Raw genomic sequence first — 24840 nt, forward strand, 5'->3', positions numbered from 1 at the left:
ATGTCAGAGTATTCCTTAAATGTTAAAGCAAAAATACAAAACTTCCTGGTGGCAGGTAACTGAAATGATGTATGGCAGAGCAGAGCATTCAGGACATCAGTGTTTTATATGAACAGCTACAGTATAGCTGATTTATTTCAATCAGGCAGCACTTTTGATTTCAAGTATCACCTGATGACAGAGTTTGAGACAAACATTTATATGACTTTGTATTGGACATCTGCATAGAATTGTGCAATATAGCAGCACAAATTCAACTATAGTAAATGTGCCATCCTTAAAGCCTCTGATAATTTGGTTTGGTTTTCAAAGTTTTTCTCTGTAACATTAGATATTCATAACTAAATGATTAACAATCAACGTTGGAGAGTTCAGAGAAAAAACACTTATTAGGTCTATTATGTATTTAAAGTTTAATAATCAGTTAATCAATATTCAGCTAATCTGCTTCATCAGGATGGTTCGGGTTTGGTCTGATCAGATTTGACTGACAGTGGTCTGGCAACATAAGCAAACAACCCCACAGTGGTCATCTCATTTTGATTGATATTACTGAATTACTGAATTGGTTCGCGGATGCATGTGACATCACCTTTTTTCCAACCGAGCCACACTGAATTTAAAGTAGTGAGAGGAGCAGCAATAAAACAGTAGACAGACAGAAATATCTGAAATATATGTGAAATATGCAAAACTATTGTTAATGTGGCAGAAAATAGTGTGTTGACAAGGAGCCCGTCAATCATAGTCAGACACTGATGGAGAAAATTTCTTTCTGGCACCTTCAATGTGTCATAAAACCATGCTGCTGCCACCAAATTATGATATTTTAACAAAAAATAAGCAACGTTTTTAGCTTTGTGGTAGAGGTGCAGCATGTAGTGTCAAGTAGAACCAGAAGATGACCCAAACTCAGATAACAAATTAATCGAATTATTGTTTATCAGTCATCCAGGTCATTGGTTATCTAGAATTACTAGATTAGAGGCAACTGTACTTGTCTCTGAGAGGCTCATTTACGTTTTACTTACTATCTCTATATATGATTTACTGTTATCTCTGTAGGTTAGTGCGACTGAATCTGAGGACAGGACTGTGACTTTCATGGGCTCTAGTCTGGGATGGTGTGGGGACATGTAGGCTCCCTGTATTGTTGGGATGATTGTTGTGCAAGTGGTGATGGGGACTATGAGATAAAGCTGGCAGGGACGAGAGGAGACGTGCCAACACGGGTCTGTCCTCAGAGCAGATTCAATTTCACTCAATAAATATCGACATGCTGCTTTCGCCTGCCAATGGTTTCAATCTGCCCTCAGGCCACTGGTGCAGGTGATACACACTGGCCACTCTTGCAGTTATGTATACCCTTGAGGCACATATGTTTGGGTTATAAAGGCAGAATATGAATCCATTAGCACCTGAAATTCTGTATTCTCAGGCCTCTCATTCTCTTATTTCTCCTCTGTCTCTTTTCTGTCATAGCTCACTCTTTCCCCTCTGTCTGTTCCCTCGCTCCTCTCTCCATTTGCCTTTCATGGCTGCTGCCTTTGTCGCTCCGATGACTGGCAATGTCTCTCACAGGCACCGTCCACAGTTCTGTCACGTATCACTAAAACCCAGGAGTGTTTCACTATAGAGCACCTCCACCTTTCCAAACATATTCTAGCTTTTTCTAAGCTGTCATACTTGCAATAGGGCTCTCAAAAAGACTCACCATAATAGCCTGGCATAAAAAGTGGAAGGAGAAGAGAAAAAACATGGTGCACTAGTACACTATTTTGCTATAATTATGATCTGCCATCCCTACTCTCATTTGCCTGCCAAAAAATTACACAACTGACAGGAGCGGTCATTCAGCTGCCTTCTAAATGTCCAGCTTTTTCTACTTGCAGCTCCAGCAGTTGATGGATTCCATAATTACAGCTGCACTGACTGCTGTTAGAGTACCTGATGACTATTCTGAAGACGATTCCTCTTCCCTTATACCCTCAATCCTATCTCTCACCAAGAAAAAGAGAGAAGCTAAGCTGGTGAAGAGATTTCCAGGGATCTTCTATCGTCAAAGGGCCAGACAAATGGGTTCAGATAAGCCAATAAAGCAAAATCCTTCAAATGGCAAGTCTTCCGGGGGAGCAGTAATCAGCTACAAGCAAATCCAGCAGGTAGGCTAAAGGAAGTCCATTTGATGTGAGGAATACTGGCACAGCAGGAAATAAACCCTGCAGGAAGGTTTAGAGAAATACTGAGCCAAACTTCAAATGCCAAGGGCACGTCTCCAAATGAATGGGAGATGGGAGAGCTGGCATATACAGTAAAGGTACTCTGTGGGTTAGTATGTGTGATTATATAAAACATTTAACAATGTCTTAAATCTGTTTGCACTCTTTCTTCATGCCAGGGTTTATAAAGTAATTTAAATTTGTGGCTGCGTCTTCAACTAAAAAAAAAAAATCTTGCTTCATCTCCATCCATCAATCAGAGACAGATGGAGTGTGAACATCTGATACCACAGGTGTGTCATAACCAGCAATATCTTTCTGGAGCCTCAGTGTGCGCAGGTAATTACTGAAGGCGATCAACTGAAGACGATCAAATTAATAACTGTTCAAATTTGAACATGGGCGTTAATTAATCGAATGGTGTTTCACAGCCCTTGCAGTTAGTTAAGTGTAACCCTGCAGTCAGTCATGCTTACCACTTAATCAGTTTTACATATCTCTTACTATTAAAAAAAAAAAAGATTTTATTAGCAGAATCCCATTCATTTTTTATGCATTTCTCCCACTGAAACAGTTTGCTGTGCTGTTGTGTCCTTCCACATCTAGTTGTCTTTCAGCACAGAAATGTAGCAAATAGTGAAAAAAAATGGTATTGAAATGTACTCAGGGTTTAGGTCGCACCTAGTATGCAGGCTGCATCATGCTCCTCAATTCCATCGGTTCCACTGAACCTCCCCCTGAAAATAAATTACTGTATTCCATTTGCCACTGCCGAGGATGTTGCAGGTCAGATGGTGGCATGGTTCAAGGGTGGGGGTAATCTATTATTCTAATAATCTAGCTGGGCAATCAATACTTTAGTGCAAGACCTGAATACCAAATCTTCTTTCTTCTATTAATCACATCTTTTTTGTCTCTGTCTTCCACTCAAAACACTTCAAATTCCTTTCACTGAACCTCCTGCTTTCTTCTGCTTTCTTTCTGTGTCTTCTTTCGGACTGTCTCTTGAAGCTTGAGGCATCTCATATAGAGAATTATTCATTGGGTACAAACAGACAAGGTGGTATTTTTAGTTTCCTGTGGCTGAATTATTCACTCCATTCCTCCATCCCTGGGCTGGCGGGACTGCTTAACAAGAGGATTACTTAGAGGTGGGGAAACCCTCGCATACAACAAAAACCTGATCAGCCAAAACCTTTTTGACACAATTGGTGCCCACAAAACAGCAATGTGGAAAATGGAAATATGTGAATTTAATTCTCTTAACTTTTCTTAACTCCCCTATGCAGTAATCCTTTCCTTTCTGAAGACCCTCTCCTTGACTACTGTATAAGTGGTTCCCGCTGAGGGTCTATCTCCTCATAAAACATAAAACGTCGAGTGACAGGGAGAGACCGTTCTTTTCACCGCGTGACTGCTACGGTCCAGCAGCTTTGGCTCCGGCTGCCTTTAAGATTGGCAGGATGTTTTAGAGAAGAAAGGTCATGATTGGTTTCCTGTCTGGCTTTGCTCCAGACTGGGAGTGTCGTCATTATCGCTTTGATGACTATTCTCCGCTGACATATATCTCTTACTTGATCCTTCACTTCCTGGGAAACTATTACATAAGCCTATATATTTTGATATATAAGATTCTCAACGGACTCTACTGATTTTCCCCTTTTCTGTTCCACTGGGGCACAAAAGGGGTGGGATAGCTTTAGGGGACTATACCCTGGGGACTATTTATCCACTGGTAGCCCAGTATGGAAAGTCAATTGGTGGTGAAATATTGCAAGTGGCTCGGGGAGTGATCTCTGTGACAAGGGAGCTGTGGGGCTACAGTTGTTTCAGGCGAAGGGTTTTTCCAGGAAGGAAATTCTGCTGTGATAATCACACAGGATTCAGAGGTAAATCAATCAAAACAATGTGACACGTACAATCATGCAGTGTACACAGTAGAAATGGTTTACTTAGTAAGGCCGGGGCAGGGATCCTGGAATTAATTTAATTTAGGCGTAGACACTTCAATACTAGATGGTCTATAAATATTGCATTTACTCACTGAAGGTATACTTTTGAGAGGACTGAATAAGAATTCATAAAACATCTGAGTAGGTTTTGACACATTTATATCTCATGCATGCTATTACATAACCGCATGCAGAAAAAAGGGTGTTCTGCCTTGTGGAGTTTGGTGAAAAGCTCCCTTTAACATACTGTTTTTTTGTTTGTTTGTTTTTTGTATTAATAATCATATTCCAGTGAGGACTTCTTAAATAATTTTGGCATCAGTTATATAAGAATTAAAAATGATAAAGCACAGCATATAAAATGTGGTAATATATTACATAACTAAGTGACTCATTGCCATTAAATGTTTTATGCTGGAAGCTGTAGCTTCCATAATGCTCCACTCACTGTTGTCGCTGTTCTCGTCCTTGCTGCCGTCGATGGTTCCATCCGGCTGCATCTGCAGGTAGAAGCCCTGCTGGCTGAACAGTCGTGTCACGATGCCTTTCAGCTGCGGCTCTGTAACACACACACACACGATACACACACACACACACATACACGCAAACCGTCGACCAAGCCACAGCCCCAACCCCACCAAGAATATGTCAGAATAACATTCTCATAATCAGAACAAAAACATACAAATGAATGGATACCTGTGCCTTCAGCTAAGCGTTTGCAAACTCACAGCTGTTTCTATTAAGAAATTTCAACTGCTGAAATGTATTATAGAGAGATGTATCAAAAACATCAAATGTAATGCGTTAAATCAATTAAAGAAAGTTGGCAGTAGAGACTGGAGTGTACCACCAAAATACGTAGATCACATGACTTAATATATTTAAAAACTTTTATTGATGTGTACAAATCATTTTAAAATTGTATAATGTTCTCTATATCTAAATATTATCAATTAAATAATCACTTAAAATTTTACATTGAAAAAGTCTTGTTATTACTGGGGCACAATCCAGTCTCTGTACCTGCTTACTAGTAAAACTAGTTTTTAAAAAAAACTTCAAAGCATTAAAACCACTTTAATTATCTCTTATCAGCTGTTGAATATCAATAAGCTTGTGATGGACAGTTTGTAATGAGTCGTCTTGTGCACCCATGATCCCCAAAAAAGGGTAAACAACCGTTTGACTGGAGGACCTTTATGATGAAAACACCATGACAGGAAATCAATGAGAATGTTGTTACTTTCTCATAGTGTCTTACAGTACCTACCACAGAAAAATGATTCATTTTGCATCATTTGAAAACCCTTTTAAATTCACACTGTAATACACACTGACATGCCAATGGTTTCTTTATTTGGTATGAAGCAACTGTGCATTTTTTTTGGTTAGTATGACTGATATTCAATGAAATTCATCTCTTTACCAAGAGATTTTGAATTTTTACAGGCAACAAGTTTTCCCACGACTGATTCTGGTGTTATACTTCTTGACCTAAGGGAAACTGACCTAAAGTTTCTAGAGTTTTTTCAATGCAATAACCCTGAACCGACCTCCAACTCTGAGGCTGACATCTGGCGCCTGGCCAGGATGCTGCTACTGGCGCTCAACACTTCAGGGGAGCAGGTGGAAACAAGGATTAGCTCGGGGTAAAGAAAGCCTCTCGGCCCAACACGTCCTCATAATTAAACGACCACATAGGTCGATTGTACCATGCACTCCAGAACAACCCAGAGTGTTTTCTAATATGCTGCTTTCCAAAACTGTTAAATTACTGTTAAAAAATAATTATGTTTTCTGATGTGACAACGCTGTGGTTAAAGTCTGGTTAGGTTTACGCACAAAAATCACTCGGTTAGGGTTAGAGAAAGATCATAGTTTGGGTCAAAATGATAACTTGAAATGTGGTGGCGGGTTAAAGTCACTACTTCCTTAAAGTTAGGCAACCTTCATTGTCATGGCAACAGTAAACACCACGACAATCGTAGTTACGGTTTTTAAAAAACTGTCCTGACTGGCAGTTAGAAACGACACACTGGCTGTTGGAAACTGGAAGCAAAAAGCAGTCTCATGCAGCTAAGTCCACTTTTTGCCATTTATCCATCTAGTCATCCACCCAACCTGCACCCTCCTAATATGGAAATTTGTCACCTTATATATAGTGCATCATCTGAACTGCGTCACCTCTCCGGGTCATAATTACTATAGCCACTAGATGGCGTCTGTCACTCAAACGTGACAATAGGTTGTTTTTGGCGACTGAATTTTCTACCTATACTGTCGTTTTTCTTGGAAGGACAGGCTACATGGCCTCAGGCAATGCCAGGAATAATGGATGTGTAAAAAAATGTGTTTATCTGAGGGTAAATGGAAGTGTGGTCTCGGTGGTGCGTCTAATGTCCAGCAGGTTTTTGATTTAGTGTAAAAGCAGCAGTCAGAGTGAGATGACACCATTAGTGTAAACCAGACTTGGGTTGTGGCTTTTGACAATGAACACTTTGGAGGTAAAACAAGTATATTGTTTGCCAAATCTTGAAAAACACTTTGAGATTAATTAAACTAATTTTGAATGCAGATAAAATAAAAGATAGAGAGCATGTAATTCATGTCATGTTATTCTAAAGGTTTACTGTGAATAATGAAAGACTACAGTTGAACAGCAAAGTGTTGTTTTTGCAATGCAATGAGATTCTGAGACAAGCTCCATTGAAATCAGACAGCAAGTCAGATGCTGGATATTACTAATCCTTTGTTTATTGTCTGTCTGACAAAAGAAACAAATTATGCATTTTGTCACAATTGAATTGGTGCTTACTTTCATTTTATGTGCCTAAATCAACATTTGGTGGCTGAGAATGCTTGCTTTGCAAGCACACAATATGTTCCAATAAATGTTGTATGTGATTTGAATAAAAGAATATGAGCAAGCCTGACTGCCGTCCAAGGTCATAACAAGACTTGGAAGTCATGCAGTTCAGTGCAGTCCAGTCAGGCACATAAAACCCCCAAATGATTTGGCAGAGAGCAACATTTTCAAACTTGGTGTCCGGAGAGACAGATACAGATACAGTTAGATAAATCTGTCTTGAACAGCAGATGTTAAGTCTTTGCTTGAAAGCTGATCACTGCAATAATTACCACTCGGTTTATTTTGTACAATAGACAAGTGTGTGGAGAAAGGAGCCCATAGAAAAGACTTAGCTATGACCCCCAGCTAGAGTGGGTTTATGTCTGCTCAACTGTACATCATCCTGACCATCAATCCACAACTCACCTACCCCTGGGGTGGGACCATCAATTCCTGGGACAGGCCCTTCATCATCCATCACAGGCAGGGTGAGGAGAATGTGTATGTGCCTGTGCATATGTGCTTATGTGTGTGAGTGAAAGCACATGGGAGTGTACACATCAGTAAATTACACGTGATAACTACACTTCCATAAATTAAGGCCTCAACGTGGGCCCGAGCCATCGCTGACGGTTCATCAGCTCCAATCATTTAGCAGAGTGTGCATTGTGTGTGTTTATGTGTGTGTGAGTGTAAACAGACTTCCAGCTAGACTCCGGAGTTTACAACACGTGTTTGTGCGTGAAAAAGGCCTTTCAGTGGCAACATATTGGACATCACTCTGTGTATGTGCAGCATGATGGCTGATACGACCTATTAAAATGTCAATAAAATTTACTTCATACCAATACAGAAGGACAAAAACACTTAGGTACGTTGACAAATGGTGTCATGACCATGAAATGGTGAATGATCACCTGTTCTGATATAGTGTTTGACAGGGAGAAACACATCATATCCATATACACCACTATACAATACAGTAAGGACCGCTACTACACTTACACAGCAGTACTTGACACATATTTACAGACAAAGGACGAGGAGCGAGGATAAAGACTGATCCAACATTGACTGACGAAGAAAATGAGGCAGAAACAAAATGAGAAGAGGCAGAGCCAAAGACAAGGAGAGGAGGAGACAGAGGAGCAACAAACGACTGGCTAGGAGAACTTTAGCTACTAGAAAAAAAGAAGAAAAAAAAACAGGTAAGAAATTAAGCTTAAAAAATCGAAGAAAGCCACACAGAAGGAAGGGTGAAAGAAAAATTCAGCAAGGGAGAGGGTCGTCGGCTGTCAGACAGGTGTTGAAGCCCCCAGCCCCTCCCTCCCTCTCTGTCCCTCCCCACCCACCCTTTTCCCCACCTCCCCCCCTCCCTGGCCGAGGGGGAGTCGACATGGGCGCGAGATGGGGTGGAGACGAGAAGAAACACAGCACACACGGATGGAGGCTGAGCTACTGACCTAGCCTGCAGCCCTTATGGGACACCTGTGGAGGTTTCGTAGGTGCATCTTACGAAAGGGGGGGAATAGAAGGAAAAACAACAATCTTTTAACAGGCAGAACTCATAAATTCTCCAGTGTATCGGCTATTTATATGCAAATATAGGGCAAGGCATCAGTGAAAATATAAGGATGATCAATTAGAGGACATACATCATCTGTCCCTGTGCTGTGAGCTTTAGTCATTCTATCTGGCCTTATAAGTCAGTTGGAAAGAGTTACCTACCTGCCCAACAGTGTCTGGACACCTGAGCGGTTTGTTGTCTGTCTGTCTGCTTATTTTTCTATTCAGGCATTCTGTGGCAGTCTTGGCAGTGAGATTGTTTGTCTGTCTGGGGTGGCTGCGCGACGACTTTCAGCCTGTCTACAGGGCTTTAATTTAGTCTGTCTGTCTGTCTTGCTGGCTGGGTGTCTGTCTTTGTTTCTGTCCTCAAAAATTTATGTCTGTCTGTCCTCCTGTCTCATCCCTCATCCAGTCTGTCTGCGGGAACTCTGGAGTGGACCTGACTGTCGTTCATCACACGACAGAACTATCTGGATACGGGGAGGGGTGACTTGCACCGCTGGTTTGTTATCTGTGCACCAGGACGGAACCGGGAGAATAAAATGGGGGAAGGCTATACCGTGGAGCGTAGTAGGCACAGAGCCTGTCTATCAATACAGCCAGAGTAGCTCTTAATCACTAAAGCTATACCTCCCTTCACTGCAGTAAAGCTCCCTCTCTGCAATAAACATTTACCATTAAAACATTTAATCTCAAAAGAGCCTTGGTGCACTGCGGTGCAACTTATCTCCCCTCTGTACCCCAATCTGCATTAATATTGAATTAGACAATTTAAAGCAGCCTTTTTTTTTTTTTTAGTGTATTCAAGTTGTGTGTGTGTGTGTGTGTTTGGAGGGGAGGGGGTGCAAAAATGAAGTGTGAAGAATTGAAGGCTGAAATGTAATAGCCTATATTGCTGTTGCAACAAAACCTGCTCAGGCTTTTGAATGGGATACAGTGGCATCAATTTTATTTCATGGCAATTGATAATTCTGATCAGAGCAGTGCCTCAATAAAAAAAGGGGTAACGTCACAGCCTATAGATAATTTCCCATACATTCAGGCTGCTCCTGTTCGGTATATAGGGGAGGCTTGTGTGTCATACGGTGGATCGACAAACAACGAGAAGACCTAATGGAACAGGTGGATTTTTCGCACCGCGGAGAAAATCTACCTTCTCCTCCGGTTCAGATTGGAGCCCTTGACTGCAGTATAATGCCTCTGCTGCTCCAAAGAGGGGCGGGGTGGGTTGGGGGTTGGGGGAAACCGCTTCCATACGCACACATAACACACCATCAGGAGAAAAAAAAATCTACAGCACTGACCTGGTCGCCGCCGAACGGGTCTTTTCTTGCCGCTGCAGAAACGGACTTTGCTGAAGACCCCCAAGAAATGCCTCTCGCAGAGAGAGCGGGGGTCTTTGCTCGGGCTGGGGCGACGTTTCGAAGTAGAGACCCGGTCGCTGTTCGACTCCCTCGCCTGGCGTTTCTGCCGGATCAGGGAGCTGGCAATCGCGGCCATCTCCCCGAACCGAGTCTGAAAACCGAGAGTCTAGTTCGGCAGAGGTCGGATCCTGGTGCAGCTTCTTGGCGCAAAAAAAAAAGAAAGAAAGAAAAAAAAAAGAGTTGATTCTGTGTTTCGGTCCACGAGTGTTTCAACCAAATGTCATCCTGATCAGAAAATCTTCCGAGTCCCTGGCATCATTGCGCTTCAAGCAGCATCCTCTTGAGGGGACGGTAGCGTGTAATTCAGCTGCTGCGAGTTATGGCACTGTCAGGACTTCGAATCGACCGCGACCGATCTTATATAAAACATAAATCTATAAGCGAGGCCACGAGGGCCGACATATCAGTCGTGAAAACATGCAACAGTGTTGATAAGTTGATGCAGCTGCGTGTCATTGGAGAGCTTCAGGTATTCCAGGTGAACAGCGCCGCGTCTGACGAGCACGACTTCGTAATCCTCATCTGCACACCAGCCTCTCCTCTGGTTACCTGACGCCTCTTAATAATTCGCATCAACCTAAATCCGTGCACAAGAAAGACAAAAAAAATCCTAACTTTTTCTTACTCCTAATTATTTACTCCATGCACATCGAATTGAGATCGTCCGCTGCAAGTCCAGGGTGCTGCTGTGCTGGGAGTCCAGATATGTGAGCCCACTCTCCGGTTCCGTCGATGGCACCTCTAAATGCAGCCGGAAAAATGGAATCGACAGCAAAGGCTGCTCTGCAAGGATGCTGCAGAGATGTAATTTAAGCCTGCAGGGAGGGATTCTCATCTGAAAAAGCAACAATTAGTTGAGGCGAACACACGCCAGAGTGCTTTTTGTTGTAGCGCACAAATAATACAGTAGCCTAAGCATCATTTCCAGTGCGTCCCGAATGGATGCTGTCGGTGTGTTACATCGCCGACAGCGAGAGTGAATGGTCGCGGTCCATAGACACCCCCCCCCTCCCTCCCTCCCTCCCTCTCTGTCTCTCTCCCTCACTCTCTCCCTCTCTCTCTCCAACTCTTTTAACGCAATCATACGTGATTGAGGTTCGTATTAGGAATTCTCGGAGGAGTGTATTGGGAAAGATGGATGTTCTCCAGGAAGAAAAGGTAGGCTATGAATGTAAAACATGTAAAGCCATTTTTTTAAAGGGGGGGAAACAGGTAAATGCTGGGTGGATATTGCAGGGAGCAGTGTTTGAGTCCTTTGGGATAGTGCACATCTAGAAAAGGGGGCGGGTGATCTCACGATTGTCACTTAAAATCCAAAGTTGCAAAACAGTCCAATTGGGGCACGTTGGTCAGCAAGGGAGCCGCAGTGAGCAGTGTGTATAAAAAGAGGAACCCTAATCAGCTTTGCCTGATACTAAACAGCACTGTTATCATCATAGCTTATTACTTATGGGACACAAACAGACAATGTGTTTTCTAAAACCCCTTTGCCACACACACCCCATTAAGAACATATTCAATCTGGCTAAAAGGATTACCTGCAACAGGTTTCAGCACACATAGTATGGACATAAAACTCCAACAATGGTACACTGATGACACAGACAGTGACAAAACACGTGGATCATTATGATTTAGGGCTTATGGAAATGGAATCTACATGACACACCAAAACACTGAAACAACATCAACAACAACAGCACAATATCCGCATCATAAGACAGAAATACTAAGGAAATACTATAACAATAAAGCAAAAACTGCCCTTTCAACGCTCCCTGAGCTAGGAGAGAGAGGGTACATGAATGTATGTACAAGCATGTGTCTCTATCATATGTCGCATTTGGGGACAAATGCAAACCAACTGATGTTTTCACTGCAGTTGTATTCAGCACAATATAAAATGGTTATTTTTTCATTGAAATTAGGCACAAATCACTGTATGGTTAAAGGATAAAGGTAAATAAATGCAGTGTCCTCCAAAAAAAAAAAAAAAGACCCGCAAGCATGTGTGTGTGGACTAACATGTGTCTGTGTGCATGTGAGCCTCTGGTTTCATGTCTATTCTTGCATGAACTGGGGAGCACACACAAGCACACAAACACACACACACACAGTGGGAGGAAGAACACGTGAGTCTTCAGCAGTACAGCAAACCTCTCTCTTCCCCATGATGAAACAGCATGAAACATTTAGAGGCTTTTTCTAGGACTCGGTTTGACACTCTCTCTCCAAATCAAACCTGGAGAGGGAACCGAGACGAGAGAGAGAGAGAGAGAGAGAGAGAGAGAGAGAGAGAGAGAGAGAGAGAGATTTTCTTTTGACTACCACAGTCTGTCCCCCCCTTATGTAAGATTTGGATATAATGGTTGAAAGTGTTGAATGTGAGGCGCTGCTACCCTGCATAGCCCTTTGTGTATGTGTGTGTGTGTGAGAGAGAGAGAGACAGAGTGAGAGAGATGGAGGGCAGATACAATCTTCTTTTCAAAGAGACAGACAGACCGACAGTAAGAATGAAGATAGCAAAAGAGAAATTAGAAACTAAGGGTTGGAGTCAGTCAGAGTCTAAATCAAAATGCATTCTAGCTTTGAATTCTCATTGAGTTGCCAGTGAGTGATAGAAATGGATATGTCACTGCAGCACAAAGAAACGTCAATAACAATAACATTCATCATTCTAACCGATATGCAAGAGTGTGATATACACTTCTAAAAAAAAAAAAAACAGCATGTGGTTTGGAGTACAAAGTGAGGTTTCTCAGAAATGGGAGGGACTTTGTGGCGGAGAGCGCTATAGAGACATGGGACATATATCTTTGTCAGGAAAAGATAAAGTATTCCCTAATGAGGATCTGCTAGGCGTCCTCCCCATACCAGAGACAATTGATGTTCACTTCATTCCAGCCAGGGTACGTCCACAAGCGATAAAACACTGCTGGCTTGTATGAAATGCACTGCAGATAAAACATGGCAATCACTTAAACTGTCAGTTAAACTGATTTTGACTATATGAAGAGGTTTGTTCATTTTTAGGAACAGCGTGATTTTTATATTTTATCTTATGCTCATTTGTCATTATGATATAAAAAATATGAATGTTGTGTATTGAATGAGTACAGTTGGTGTGTATTCATTTTTTTCATTCATCACTACAACTATGCTTGTTTTTATGCACCTAAATTTGTAATGAAAGCAGAACCACTGCAGCATAGCAATTAAACATCTCTGAAAGCTGGAAGAAGTGAATCAGAGCCCCAGCAAACCACTAGAGGAGTAACTTGTTGTCCGGAGTAATTTCTTTACGCCTGCTGCCACCTTGTGGAAAGAGAATGAACGACAGGTGCTCGGAGAGAAACTGGTAGGATGTTTTCCCGTTCTCTGAAGTTCGTCACTTCAGTGTGTCCTTGAGATACCTCACAGATTTGTTGACTCAGAGAGGCCAGACTAGTTTTCATTGTGTCTGCTAAACTATGTTGCCGAGTCTCCAGGAAGCAAAGAGGAGAGATATGAGTGAAGAAGAGTGTCACTGTGGTTCACAACATTCATGACTACACTTCCACTACCACCACAAATCAAAGCTTGATGGTTGCTTATAGTTATAAATGGGATAGGTATAAAGACTACTCTTATAGACTACTCACAAAAACCCAAGTTGTATGGGTGAGCATAACAAAGTAATGCTAAAAAATGAGTATAGCAAAATGTGAGGCAAATATTTGATCCTTGCATTGCAAACAAGATACATTTTCAAGATGTAACACAGTGTACATTACATCGGAAACTATTTCAGAAACTAGTTATATTTTTGTCCTGATTCATATGCAAAAAAAACAGTAAAACCAGACAAACTCAAGCAGAGAAATGATAACCAACTGCTAATGAAGACTATTAAGACTAATTAGGTTAGCCATTAAAACTAATCTTGCTTGAAGGAGACAAAGGTGTCAAAAATCCCAGCTTTGGGTGTTTGATTCTACTAAAATGCCACAGACGAGACTACAAAGACAGCAGCATTTAGTGTAAGAGTCAAAGCTCAATCCATAAAACATGGTCACCCATTATTCCAAAGTCATTTAAATGAAAACCTGATGTTATATTGATTAAACAGTCATATGGAAACTTACAACATCATGACTATCACACAATACAGTGCCATCATAAGAAATGGGAGTATAAGCAGTTCTCAGGACAAGGTTTTGTTACTGGTTGCTTCTCTGTTATGCCACCCACCATACACATATCCTGTGATTCAGACATTCCAACTGCTGTACTTAACTTACACACAAGAAAAGCCAGGTGGCAGGTGCAAACTTGACACTACAAAGGACAAGCAGGTGCAAACATTTAAGCCTACTCAGAAACATCTTTCACAGAAAAATCCCTGGGAGGTGGATCTGGCATAAAGCCTGAACCGAAAGAGAGCAAAAGACTTTCTGCTCCTCTTGCTTTACGTGGTTTTGTATTGGCCAAAGTCTCTGGAGCAGTGAATGATGCAGTGAGATTACTGTGCAGGAAGCCAAGGTTTTGGCCCCTTTTTTTGGTCCCCCGCTTTGTCTGATCGGTGATTTACTGAGTCCAACTGTATCTGAAATATACTCAGTTACACAAAGAATATTCTTGAGTTATCTTGGAGTATGAATCACTTATGTATAATTAACAGGAAAGCTCAGATGTGACTTTATATTGGCTGTTTCATTATCCACAAACAGGGCATTGTTTGTTTAAAATCTAGTCAATTTTATTAATATAGGCCAATATAACAAATCACAAATTTGCCTCAAGGGGCTTTACAATCTGAACAGCATATGATATCCTTTATCCTTAGACCCTCAATTCTGATAAGGGAAAACTCACCAAAAAACAACTTTTACAGGGAAGAGCAACAGAATAATGATAATAGATAGATGTTGCAATAGATGTTGTGTGAACAGTGCAGACTAACATAGCAAAATTACAATATGGAAAAAGGAAAAAGCATATTTTCGTCATATTTTAGCTCTAATTGGAAATGTTACTGACTTGGGTGAGCAGCAGAGCCACAGTGGAACTCTTCTTTCTTGCTAAATAACAATGATAAACAACAATTCAGACAGAGAATCAAATAGAAAAAGATTGAACTTGTAAATGAGCAAAACTTTGAAACTTTGAATACAAAGCCTTCGCCTGACACAGTCTCATCTCCAACAGCTTTAACTAAATCCACGCATTCATGCTTTTCATCCATTTGTGTCAACACAGATGAGCTGACTCATAAAGTTTTGATTGAGGTCATAAGGTTCATCTAACAGTGAGCAGAGATGCAGAATAAGGACTGATAGGGCTTCGTATCCGAGTTCTACAGATCCCAGTGTGTGTGCTGCTTTTGGTCCAACTACCTCAGAGGAATCAACTGTGCTTAATGGAGTTTCTAATTGTCTGCCCTGAATTTGAGAGCCGCTCTAGCTGAAACTACCGGAGATCCTGCATACTGTAAGTGCTGAGATGAGGCAGGAGAAGGTGTTGCATTTCTCTCCCAGTAAAACAGCTTTTTGTCTCACTCTGGAAATGCTGGGGGGTGTTCTTTTAATGCCTTTGGAGATCTAGTTATGGTACGAGTGAACAAAAGCAGCAATGCAGTAAATGGCTGAGATATGACTAGAGGACATGGCAGGCTTCTTAGGCTTACTGCCAAAGACTGTTGAGTGGTGATTCTGTACAATGCATGTGATGGTGGAGACTGTATGTGTTTGTCATTGAGACTTCACATCATGTTTTGCAGTAGACATATAACAAAGTAGGTCCCTTTCAAATGTAATATTTGATTTCCCAGGTGAAAGGACATGCAGCTGCTCTGACTGTGACTGGATTACAGTCATGCATTAAAGTAGCTCATTCCAAAGTGGGTGAGTTTGGGGACTTCCAGGGGTCTTTAAGAGCTAATGAAGAGGCCTTCAAAATAAGGAATAGTTTAATGTCACTTACAGAACAAAAGGAAGACAAGGGAGATGTTTCAAGTGATATCAAAATACAATTATGTAGAAAAAGTTAGGTAAATTTAGATTTTACTCCTTAGACATAATGTAATCCAACTGGGGTACAAATTGGGTTTTATATAACTAAATTTAGGCAAACCATGACGTGAAAAGTTTGGGAGCCTCTGCCCTGGAGCGCTTCTGCTATGGCGCTATCCGTGGTGCTGAACCGCGCTGCTTGTTTTTGGGGCCCTAACAACGCTGCCTCTCCAAGGCCCCTGAAGTTTAATGACTTGATCCCTGCATTGTCCATTTTTTTTTTTTTGGCCCGCTTCAGATGCAGCACTGGAACACGCTCGTCTGCAAATATAGCACAGTCTGGTAAAGTATCTGGAGTCGTTCGCCCTCTCCTTTTCTCCTCTCTGGAGTAGTGCGGCTCGACGCTGACTGCCAGGAGCTATCCGCGGCGCCGGAGACTGCACACAAAACTCGGGACAGATGAGCGGAGCACAAGGAGAGGCTCTCTCCACTGCAGACTCGGAAGATGTTACTCACACACTCGAGTGGCCAATGAAGCCCTCCCCCCCTTCCTCTCCACCTCCCCTACCTTTATCTCCCCCCTTTCTTTTTTTTCATCACTCAAGAGAGAAAGCATGCAAAGGTTGCTATGAGCTATGGTGCTATGTTTGTCTCTCACCGTTGGTGATAGTGGTCGACTTCGATCGTTGTCCACAGAAACACTGCAGCATATGCGCTCCTTTCTGAAGGAATGGCCTCAGAATCCTCATTGATTTGGGTTGATGGGAGCCTTCCTCAATCCAAACAATCGGACAGCGCTATCACAACACAGCAGGGTCAGGCAGCATAGCGTAGCCAGCCAGCCTCTCTCTATAGGCTCACAGCAGCCCTCAAAACGCCGGAAGGGCACAGTCTGCAGGACAAATTACGCTAAAACGAGGCATCTTGAGTGATTCCCCTCTCTCTCTTTGTCTCTCTCTCTCTCTCCCTCTCTTTCTCTTTCTCTAGCCCTATCTCTCTCTGTCTATCCTCTTCTCGTCCACCGACGGTCATTCGCGTTCACTGCACACTCCTCTTCCGCCACGGCAGGCAACGCAAGGACGTTACAATGTGCTCTTAATTGTACATCTCCCCCCACCCCCCCTTCTCTGTCTCCGCGTCTTTACCAGCAGCGGACGTAACAGCAGGGAAGGAGAGAGAGAGAGAGACTGTGGGGAGAGGGGGGAGAGGGAGAGAGAGAGAGAGAGAGAGAGAGAGAGAGAGAGAGAGAGAGAGAGAGAGAGAGAGAGAGAGAGAGAGAGAGAGAGAGAGAGAGCATGCACGCCAAAGTTAAACTGCAGGGGTAAGTGGCAGGCCGGCCACGAGTGAGGTAATGCGGAGCTGACAGTTAAGGCGACAAGGGCTGCACGATCTGTCGCTGGCTGCACAGATGTTGGAACCAGAAAGCCAATAGTTTTTCTTTTTTCTCTGTTTTTTTTTTTCAGAGCATTGGGAACAAGCGGGACAACGCAGAGTCTACGTCAGCTGCAGCCCATCGCTTTAAAGACAACGGTGTGTTCTCAATACGACCAGAAAGTTTATGGCTCAGTCACACTGCGTTATGAAAGCCAGGTGGTCTGAACAGTAGCCTCTTCGGCAGCAGTGCACTGACCAAAAGTCTGTTGACAAAGCTCCAGAAGGGAGAAGAAAATGGAGTGAAAAAAATCTAGAAGAAAATCTACCTTGACTTTGTCTTGAAATAGAGCTTCCTAAGTGCACCCACGACGCCAGTGCAAGTGTGGGGAATTACATAAGGTGGTCACGTGATTGTGCATGATACATCCAAGTAAATAAAGTTGATCCATGTGGCAAGAGGTTGCCACTTGTTGACAGTAATATGCTAATGTAATTAGTTGTAATCCAATTGTACTGCCTATAACTTTATCCTGTAGATATAACTATAAGCAAGTAATTTAATTTCCATATAAAAGTTGAAAAGGTGTTCCATGATTTAAAAAAAAGTAAACACAAATGACATGTGCAAGAACAACAAAATAGATTTAAAACACAAGCTTAACCTGATGATATAACTGTACATGTTGGTTATCATGTGAGAGTCATAAGTTAGATAGATCTGAGAACAATAGTGTCAATACTGTTGTGTTTTATATACAACATGGCCCACTTTTAGTGCACTTCTGGGATTCTGAATTTTTGTAGCACCAGAAAACGCTTATGGTGTTAAGTGCTAGACTAAATGACTAAATAAAACACTTGGAGTAATGCCACTATATAAAGCGACTCCAAAAATGTCTAGGCTATAAATATTCTATGTTTGCAGTTAGAAATAACACTATAATTGTGTGCTGCACATTCAGTATATTACAAAGATCTTATATTTTGGTTACAAATCCTAGATTGAAAATCTCAGGTCCAGGATGAGCAGCATTGCCCTGGAAGCAAAACTATGCTCTACTTTCTACTCTAGGGGGTGCCATAACATAAAGCAGATTAAAATAAGAAGGAAAGAGACTGAAATCTGAACATGTAGCAGAGTGAGGGAGAGAGAGAAATAATCGAAGTATCATCACCAATCATTTATGTGTCCAGATACACTCAAAACAACACACTAATATTTGCTGTATGCAGAGAGAATATTGTTCCAGAGGTCGGTTAGTGATCCAAGACATTCTGCAAAAAAATCTACTGCAGCATTACTTTAACATTACTGCATTGGAGGTGTTTTATATCTGCTACTCTTTTCAAATATTCCTCTTTTGTTGCACTCGCATAACTTTGCACCACAAGAACAACAAATCATATGGCACTGACGACCTTGGAAGCATGCCTTCACAATGGAAAGAAATGCAACATACATAAAAAGGGTGTTTTAGGTCAGCAAAATACCTCAACAACAGCAGCCATGCAAATAAGAAAAGGTCAGAGAGGAGTAAAGGGAGATTGGGTGGAGGGAGGGAGCTGGCATCAGACCCAGAGTCACAGATATGGTGATAATGCTGTATATTCAGCCCCCACTACAGCACACTGTCCCACTGCAGAGCCAATCACCGTTATATGCAAAGAGAGGCACGGAGAGAAAGAGTATGAGGAAGGAGAAAAAAGGAAAACAAAACAGGCTATGGCAGGAAGGGCACAGGCAGTAACTTGCTAATCTAAACTTCACTTGACAGATTTATGACCCGAACATACTGTATCTTTCTGTATGTCAACAGTGGACTGACCGTCCCATACCACAACAAATAGCTTATTGGTTTACACCTGTTTGTGCCAGAGAACATATTGATCGCCAAACAGTTCCACTTTACAGTATTTCTGTAGAACGTGTGTTTTAGGAGACTTAGCTGTAATTCTTTGCCTAAAAGAATATTGTTCCACAACCACAGCAAAAGACAGAAAAGCATAATTTCACAAGCAAAAAAAAAAAGCTCACGCAACACAAGTAAAAACAAAGTCAGGTGAGCCAAGATATTAAAATACTGGTTAGAGTTAAGTCCTACATATCCCATCAATCATTGCTAGATTTAATAAAAGAGTGAAATTGTTTAAACTCTTAATGTTTGTTGAAAGAATGAAAATATTAGCTGTACAGGGACAGCATGATCCATTTTGGTAATATCAGCCTTTCTAAACTTAAGCATTTTTAAATGATATATGGATAGATGATTAAAATAAAAATCACTTCAAGGTTTATGATGGAGAAAGATACATAAATCAAAATAAGAAGTCATAACAATAAGTCCTCACATTAATCACTTATATCTAGATTAGCATTACATTACATACTGTAAATACTGATTTTAGACGTAATACTCTCCTTCCTCCAATAATTTCTCTTGCCATCAGACCCCATGTGACACCCCTCGACCCCTCCAAAAAAAGATGTGTCCTGTCTGCATTTGAGCAAACTCAAATCTGTCTGTGATGACACTGTGGAAAGATCCTAGACAAGCCAGCTCTCATTTCACCTTCCTATATACAGTATGTTAACAGAAGTGAGGTTAAAATGTTCACCTTGTAAGGTGATACCAGCGTTGAATGCGACTGCAATCGACATGTATCATGTATTAATATAATGTAATTATACTGGTCAAACATTAAAAGAAAAAAAATAGATATCCAGGTTAGAAACTGAGATTCAGATTTCTTCCAGATTATTTAATATGAAACAAAAAAGGTTGTGTGCTTTTAGTTTAATAGAGGTTTATTATTTCTAATTCAGCAGCTTATCTTTTGTTTCTGCAGAGGAAAGAAAAAAAACTGCTGTATTTCAAGAATATTTAACCTCAAACTATTCAACCCATCAAATGCTTTGATGGCTCGATCATTACAAATTTATGGTGTGCAGCCAAGCGTTGATCAAATATCATTACACAGAAGTAGGCCTATATATAAAACAACGCACAACATATCTAGATTTTTTCATTTGACTTCCCACATGGTGCAGCCTTAAAAACGGCATTAAAACAAGCAGACAAACTGCACGCAATATACACTATGAGCTTGTTAGGCACTGTGGAAAAATTATTTATATTTTATCATACATATAAAGAAGAAATTCAAGTTAAATGTTTTTGTTAACATGATGTATGAACTAATCCAAGTGTAAAATTAGTGGGGTGTCAGAGGATGACTCAGTGTTTACAGCAGCGCAGCCCACAGTGGGGCATGATGGATGAGAAAAACAGATCATTACAAAATATGAAAAAGCCACTTACTAATTTAAAACCTTATGTATAAAAGTAATGTTATCAGGTTTTTTTGACTGCAGCACTGGTTTACAGTCATATCAAATATTCGTAATGTAATTCTTAATGTAACATATGTATTATATTTTTTTATTACAATTCACTATTAAGTTCTTTAAATGACCCTATTAGTGTTATTGCATTGATATCATTCTATCCCATTTACCATTATTCACATATAGATAACATTAATGAATTGGTTGTTTCATTTTATTTCTATACAAAATCAAAATTAACTTGTAGTCTCAAAACATGCTCCATCACAGCAAATATTATGTCTGTTTCTGTTTTTGTTAAAGGGAAGTTATTGTTGTGTGGAAAACCTGCTCAATGTTCACCGTGATGGATTATCAATCAATTACAAGTCAAGGTAACTGCCATTATGCTGAAATGTCAGAAAGCATTCTCATATTCTGCAAAGCAAAAGCAAGGTCTCTGCTGTTAAAACCAGTGGCGTGGCACTGCAAATCTGTTAATGGTTGCATTAAGTAAAGCTGCCAAAAACCTCTTGCAAAATGGCAAGCGTGCAAACTTGAGGTTAGGGGCTCAATCAGAGTACAACACCACAGCAAGAAGATACTTGTCACAGATGACGTATCAGCATCCAAAAGATAATAGTAATAAGACACAACTAGCTTTTTAACTTCCCATGTAGGAACAGGAGATTTTGTTGTGTGTTTTTATTTATTTTATTTACTCATGTATATTTTCAGAAACTGCTAAAAGTCTCCATTGTTTCACATTTCATGATCCCAGGTTTTAGTAACAGCAACTAGCACAGCAAATTACACCTGCCAATGCAAAGCTTCAGATGAATTTCATAGTGTTAAAATTGCAGCTCTCAGCGTTCACTGTGATGAGGATTTGTCATGTACATACTGTACATATAAAATCATGAGACAGTCAAGACTCCAAGTCTGTGGGAAATCAGGAATGAGAGGTTCAGATTGCTGTCGTGTGCATGCCGGAGAAAGAGGGGATTTAACAGATGAGGGCAGCGAGAAGGTGTAGGGAATCTGAAAAGGGAATCAACGGCAGCGCTAAACGGGTGTGTGTAGTTGTTTGTAAAGAGCTTTTCCTCCTTTCTTAAAAAAGGAGAAATGCACCGGGAAGACACCAGGTTCAGTAGGAGATACCACATCCTATAAAAAACTGACAGAAATGTGCTTTACGGTGTGTGCAACATGACGGTTTTTTGTTGTGATAGCTCAAGGACCAGTGCTGAACCAACCACAATGTAATGGCTCTCATAGATAAGTGTTCTCATAGATAGATAGGTGTTTGGGGCAAATAAATGTAAAGTAATCCCACGTTTACTGTGTGATAATTTGATTAAACACAAAATAGCACTGTATCAGTTAAACTAGTATTTGACAGGTTCTCAAGATCTGGTAATAAATCAGGCCCTTATCATGGTAGTTGATCATTTAGTATATTTCAAACTAAAATTACAATGAATAAAATTACTACAACCTGATTTCCACACAGTGAACCCAGGGCTTTTGGTGCCCTGCCGTCTCTATACAAAAGCTAGAGAACTACAAACACAGTATAGAAAGCAAAACAGTGTTGGTTTAAAGGAAGATAAATCATAATATTAGAATTAATATGTTGTATCAAGCTGGTATTGGCTTTTCATTGAGAATATCAGCCACCTTCTATATGAGCTAAATGACTGATGTAACTTTGATGCCACATTTTGATCAGATTCCTCACAAACATGAATGAATTATTATTTTTGTGTGGTTATGATTGTCCTGGAGTTAGTTATATTGAAATTCTCTGCACTTTATGTGGACATGTGGCATGAAAAAGTTCTACTGAATGGAGATAAAAGAAAAGACATGTAATGTCTAATGAAATGACACAGATTAGACACTCTCAAAAATAATACAAGGATGCAAACACTGCTGTGGTGGGAAGTATTAACAATGATAATAGATAGACATTATGCATAACGTACATAGTAAAGTGCAAAGCATGTCATATTTGCAGTAGTGAACACTTCATTTTCCCTGTGTGGGATCAATGAATGAGGCCATAAACTCTGCAGATCCCACAGTAGGTTTAAGAAAGGTGAATGTCAAGTTTATAGCTTTGAAACTGCCAACAAAAGACAGTACCCCTTTGCTCAGTTCACTTTTGTATATTTTGCGTTACTGCAAACTCAGTTTAAAACAGGACAAGCCGACTGTGAAAGAGAAGGATACCCTACTTAACCAAGGGCACTCTGCCCCCTTATCCAAATATATTTTGAGTGGGGAATGTGCCTGCTTTCACCTCATGCATCTTTAAACTGCCCTGCAGAACAGACACAGTAAGACACATGTGTTTTAGTAGAGTGAGTCAAATATTTTAAGCTGTGAGGCAGCAGTATAGTCATTTTTTTCATGCAGCAGACTGTGTATGAGAGCTCTAAATAACATCCTTTACAGCCCTTTACTGGCAGAGTTGAAAAGCTTTGTCAACAACACGCATGCTGATGGTTCAGGCCACACCGCCGCGGTTGCACAGGGAACAGCAGTTTCATCTCTCCGAAAAAAAAGTGGAGAGCCAGCAGTTTTTTTTCTAAATCAGCTGACAGCACCGACAGAGTAAAGGAAAGCTCCGGCAGGCAGACTAAAGCTGTTTACCATGCGCAACACTAGGGATGAAAACAGTATTATGAAGGCCTGATATTTACACGAGTTGTATTTCATATAATAGGGGGTATATAAAAGTGCTCATCGAGGTGAGCGAAGTAGTCGGGGCGGTAGACTGAACCATGAAGCCGGGATACAACAGCAGCATCGCGCTGCAGCACTGAAGCATGTGCTGATCGCTGGTTGGTAAACGCACATAAACAGTACCATCCGCATCCTACTCCTCAAGTTCAAACAGTGCATCTCTATTTTATTGCATGTGGTGTTTTGCTGCATGCAAGTTTGATACAATGCAAAAAAAAAAAGAAGAAAGTTGAGAGATTGTCTGTGTTCCGCATAGGCTGTGTGATCCTAGAATCATCACAAATAACACTACTGCGTCCAAAAATAGCTGCACACCTAAACAATATGAGCTCATAACTTACAAGCACGTGGAAGTTTCTTACCGGCGTTTTTATCACCCATGTCCCCTTGCGGTGCAGAAGTTAAAGATAATGCCGACGTAGGCTGGAGGAATGCGCTTCTTCACTTGGAACAGCAGAGCAGCGACGACAGAGAGGCAAGTTGCTTGTTTCGAGTAATAAATTGCAAAATGATCTCCGTTTGGGACCCCTTTGACACGCGTGGGGGCGACAGTGAATGCAGTTTACGCCTCGGTGTTTGCAAGAGTTTCTGAGTAAGGTGGACTGAGGGCTCAGGTAAAGAATGAAGGAGGGTGGGACTTTTGTGTGTGCGTGTGTGTGTGTGTGTTTTGCAGGGGTGAACGGATGCAGGGTGTGCATCGATGCAGAAGTACAGTGGATGTTTTTGTCAGGAGCTGTTCTTTCACTGTTGTGCTGAAACACAATATCAAATCAGGTGACATTATAACTGTCATTGCGAGACAGCAGTGAAACCTTATGCTTACAGTTTGTACTGATGATTAGTTGACAAACTTGTTCTATTCTATGAGGATAAACCCTGACTTTCCTGTAAGGATTCTGCTTAACTTTCAATTTGCTCTCTGAACTCTTGAGGTAGAAACTGTAATAATGTCTTGGCTCTCCTTTTTATGTTTAACAAAGCACATAAGCATCATCAAAGAATGAATGAGAAAATATTTGCACATACACACTGTGCATATGAATTAATGAAGTTTTTATTAATGTGTCATGCACTACATATGACACCACAAGTTCATATAAGACAGATCTAGAATGTTGCGTATACATTTCAGATTTTCAGACCTTCATGTCCACAACAAAATTCATAAATCGCTCATAAAACCTGAAATCCGAATAAAAACTTCCGTTAGGTTACTGCCTTCCACGTGCAAGTTTGCAGACTTAAACACATCACAATTGAATAGTCATTCCAGTTTTTGATAATCTGTTCACCAGAATATTTCTGGGTTTTATTGAGCTATTTTATGAAAAATATACCTCATATAAGCACATTCGCTAGTAAGCCTGTTTGCACTTTAATGTACTTGT

General features: G+C 40.9%; 1 protein-coding gene across 2 annotated transcripts in view; it reads right to left on the reverse strand.

The window, feature by feature from the left end:
* fgf12a (fibroblast growth factor 12a) overlaps positions 1-24078 on the reverse strand; it is a 35484-nt gene extending 11406 nt beyond the window's left edge. Inside the window, exons 1-2 of one of the 2 annotated variants that reach the window (XM_044369426.1) lie at positions 23815-24078; positions 4620-4730 (exon numbers count right to left, since the gene is read on the reverse strand). In XM_044369426.1, coding sequence (XP_044225361.1) covers positions 4620-4730; positions 23815-23833 — 130 coding nt within the window. In that variant the 5' untranslated portion in view covers positions 23834-24078. Of the gene's footprint in view, positions 1-4619; positions 4731-9892; positions 10958-23814 lie in introns of those variants that run through there. The other variant, XM_044369425.1, reaches the window with a different exon arrangement.
* Positions 24079-24840: the final 762 nt, after the last annotated feature.

This window comes from Thunnus albacares, chromosome 12 (assembly GCF_914725855.1).
Source record: "Thunnus albacares chromosome 12, fThuAlb1.1, whole genome shotgun sequence".
Taxonomy (NCBI): Eukaryota; Metazoa; Chordata; class Actinopteri; order Scombriformes; family Scombridae; genus Thunnus; species Thunnus albacares.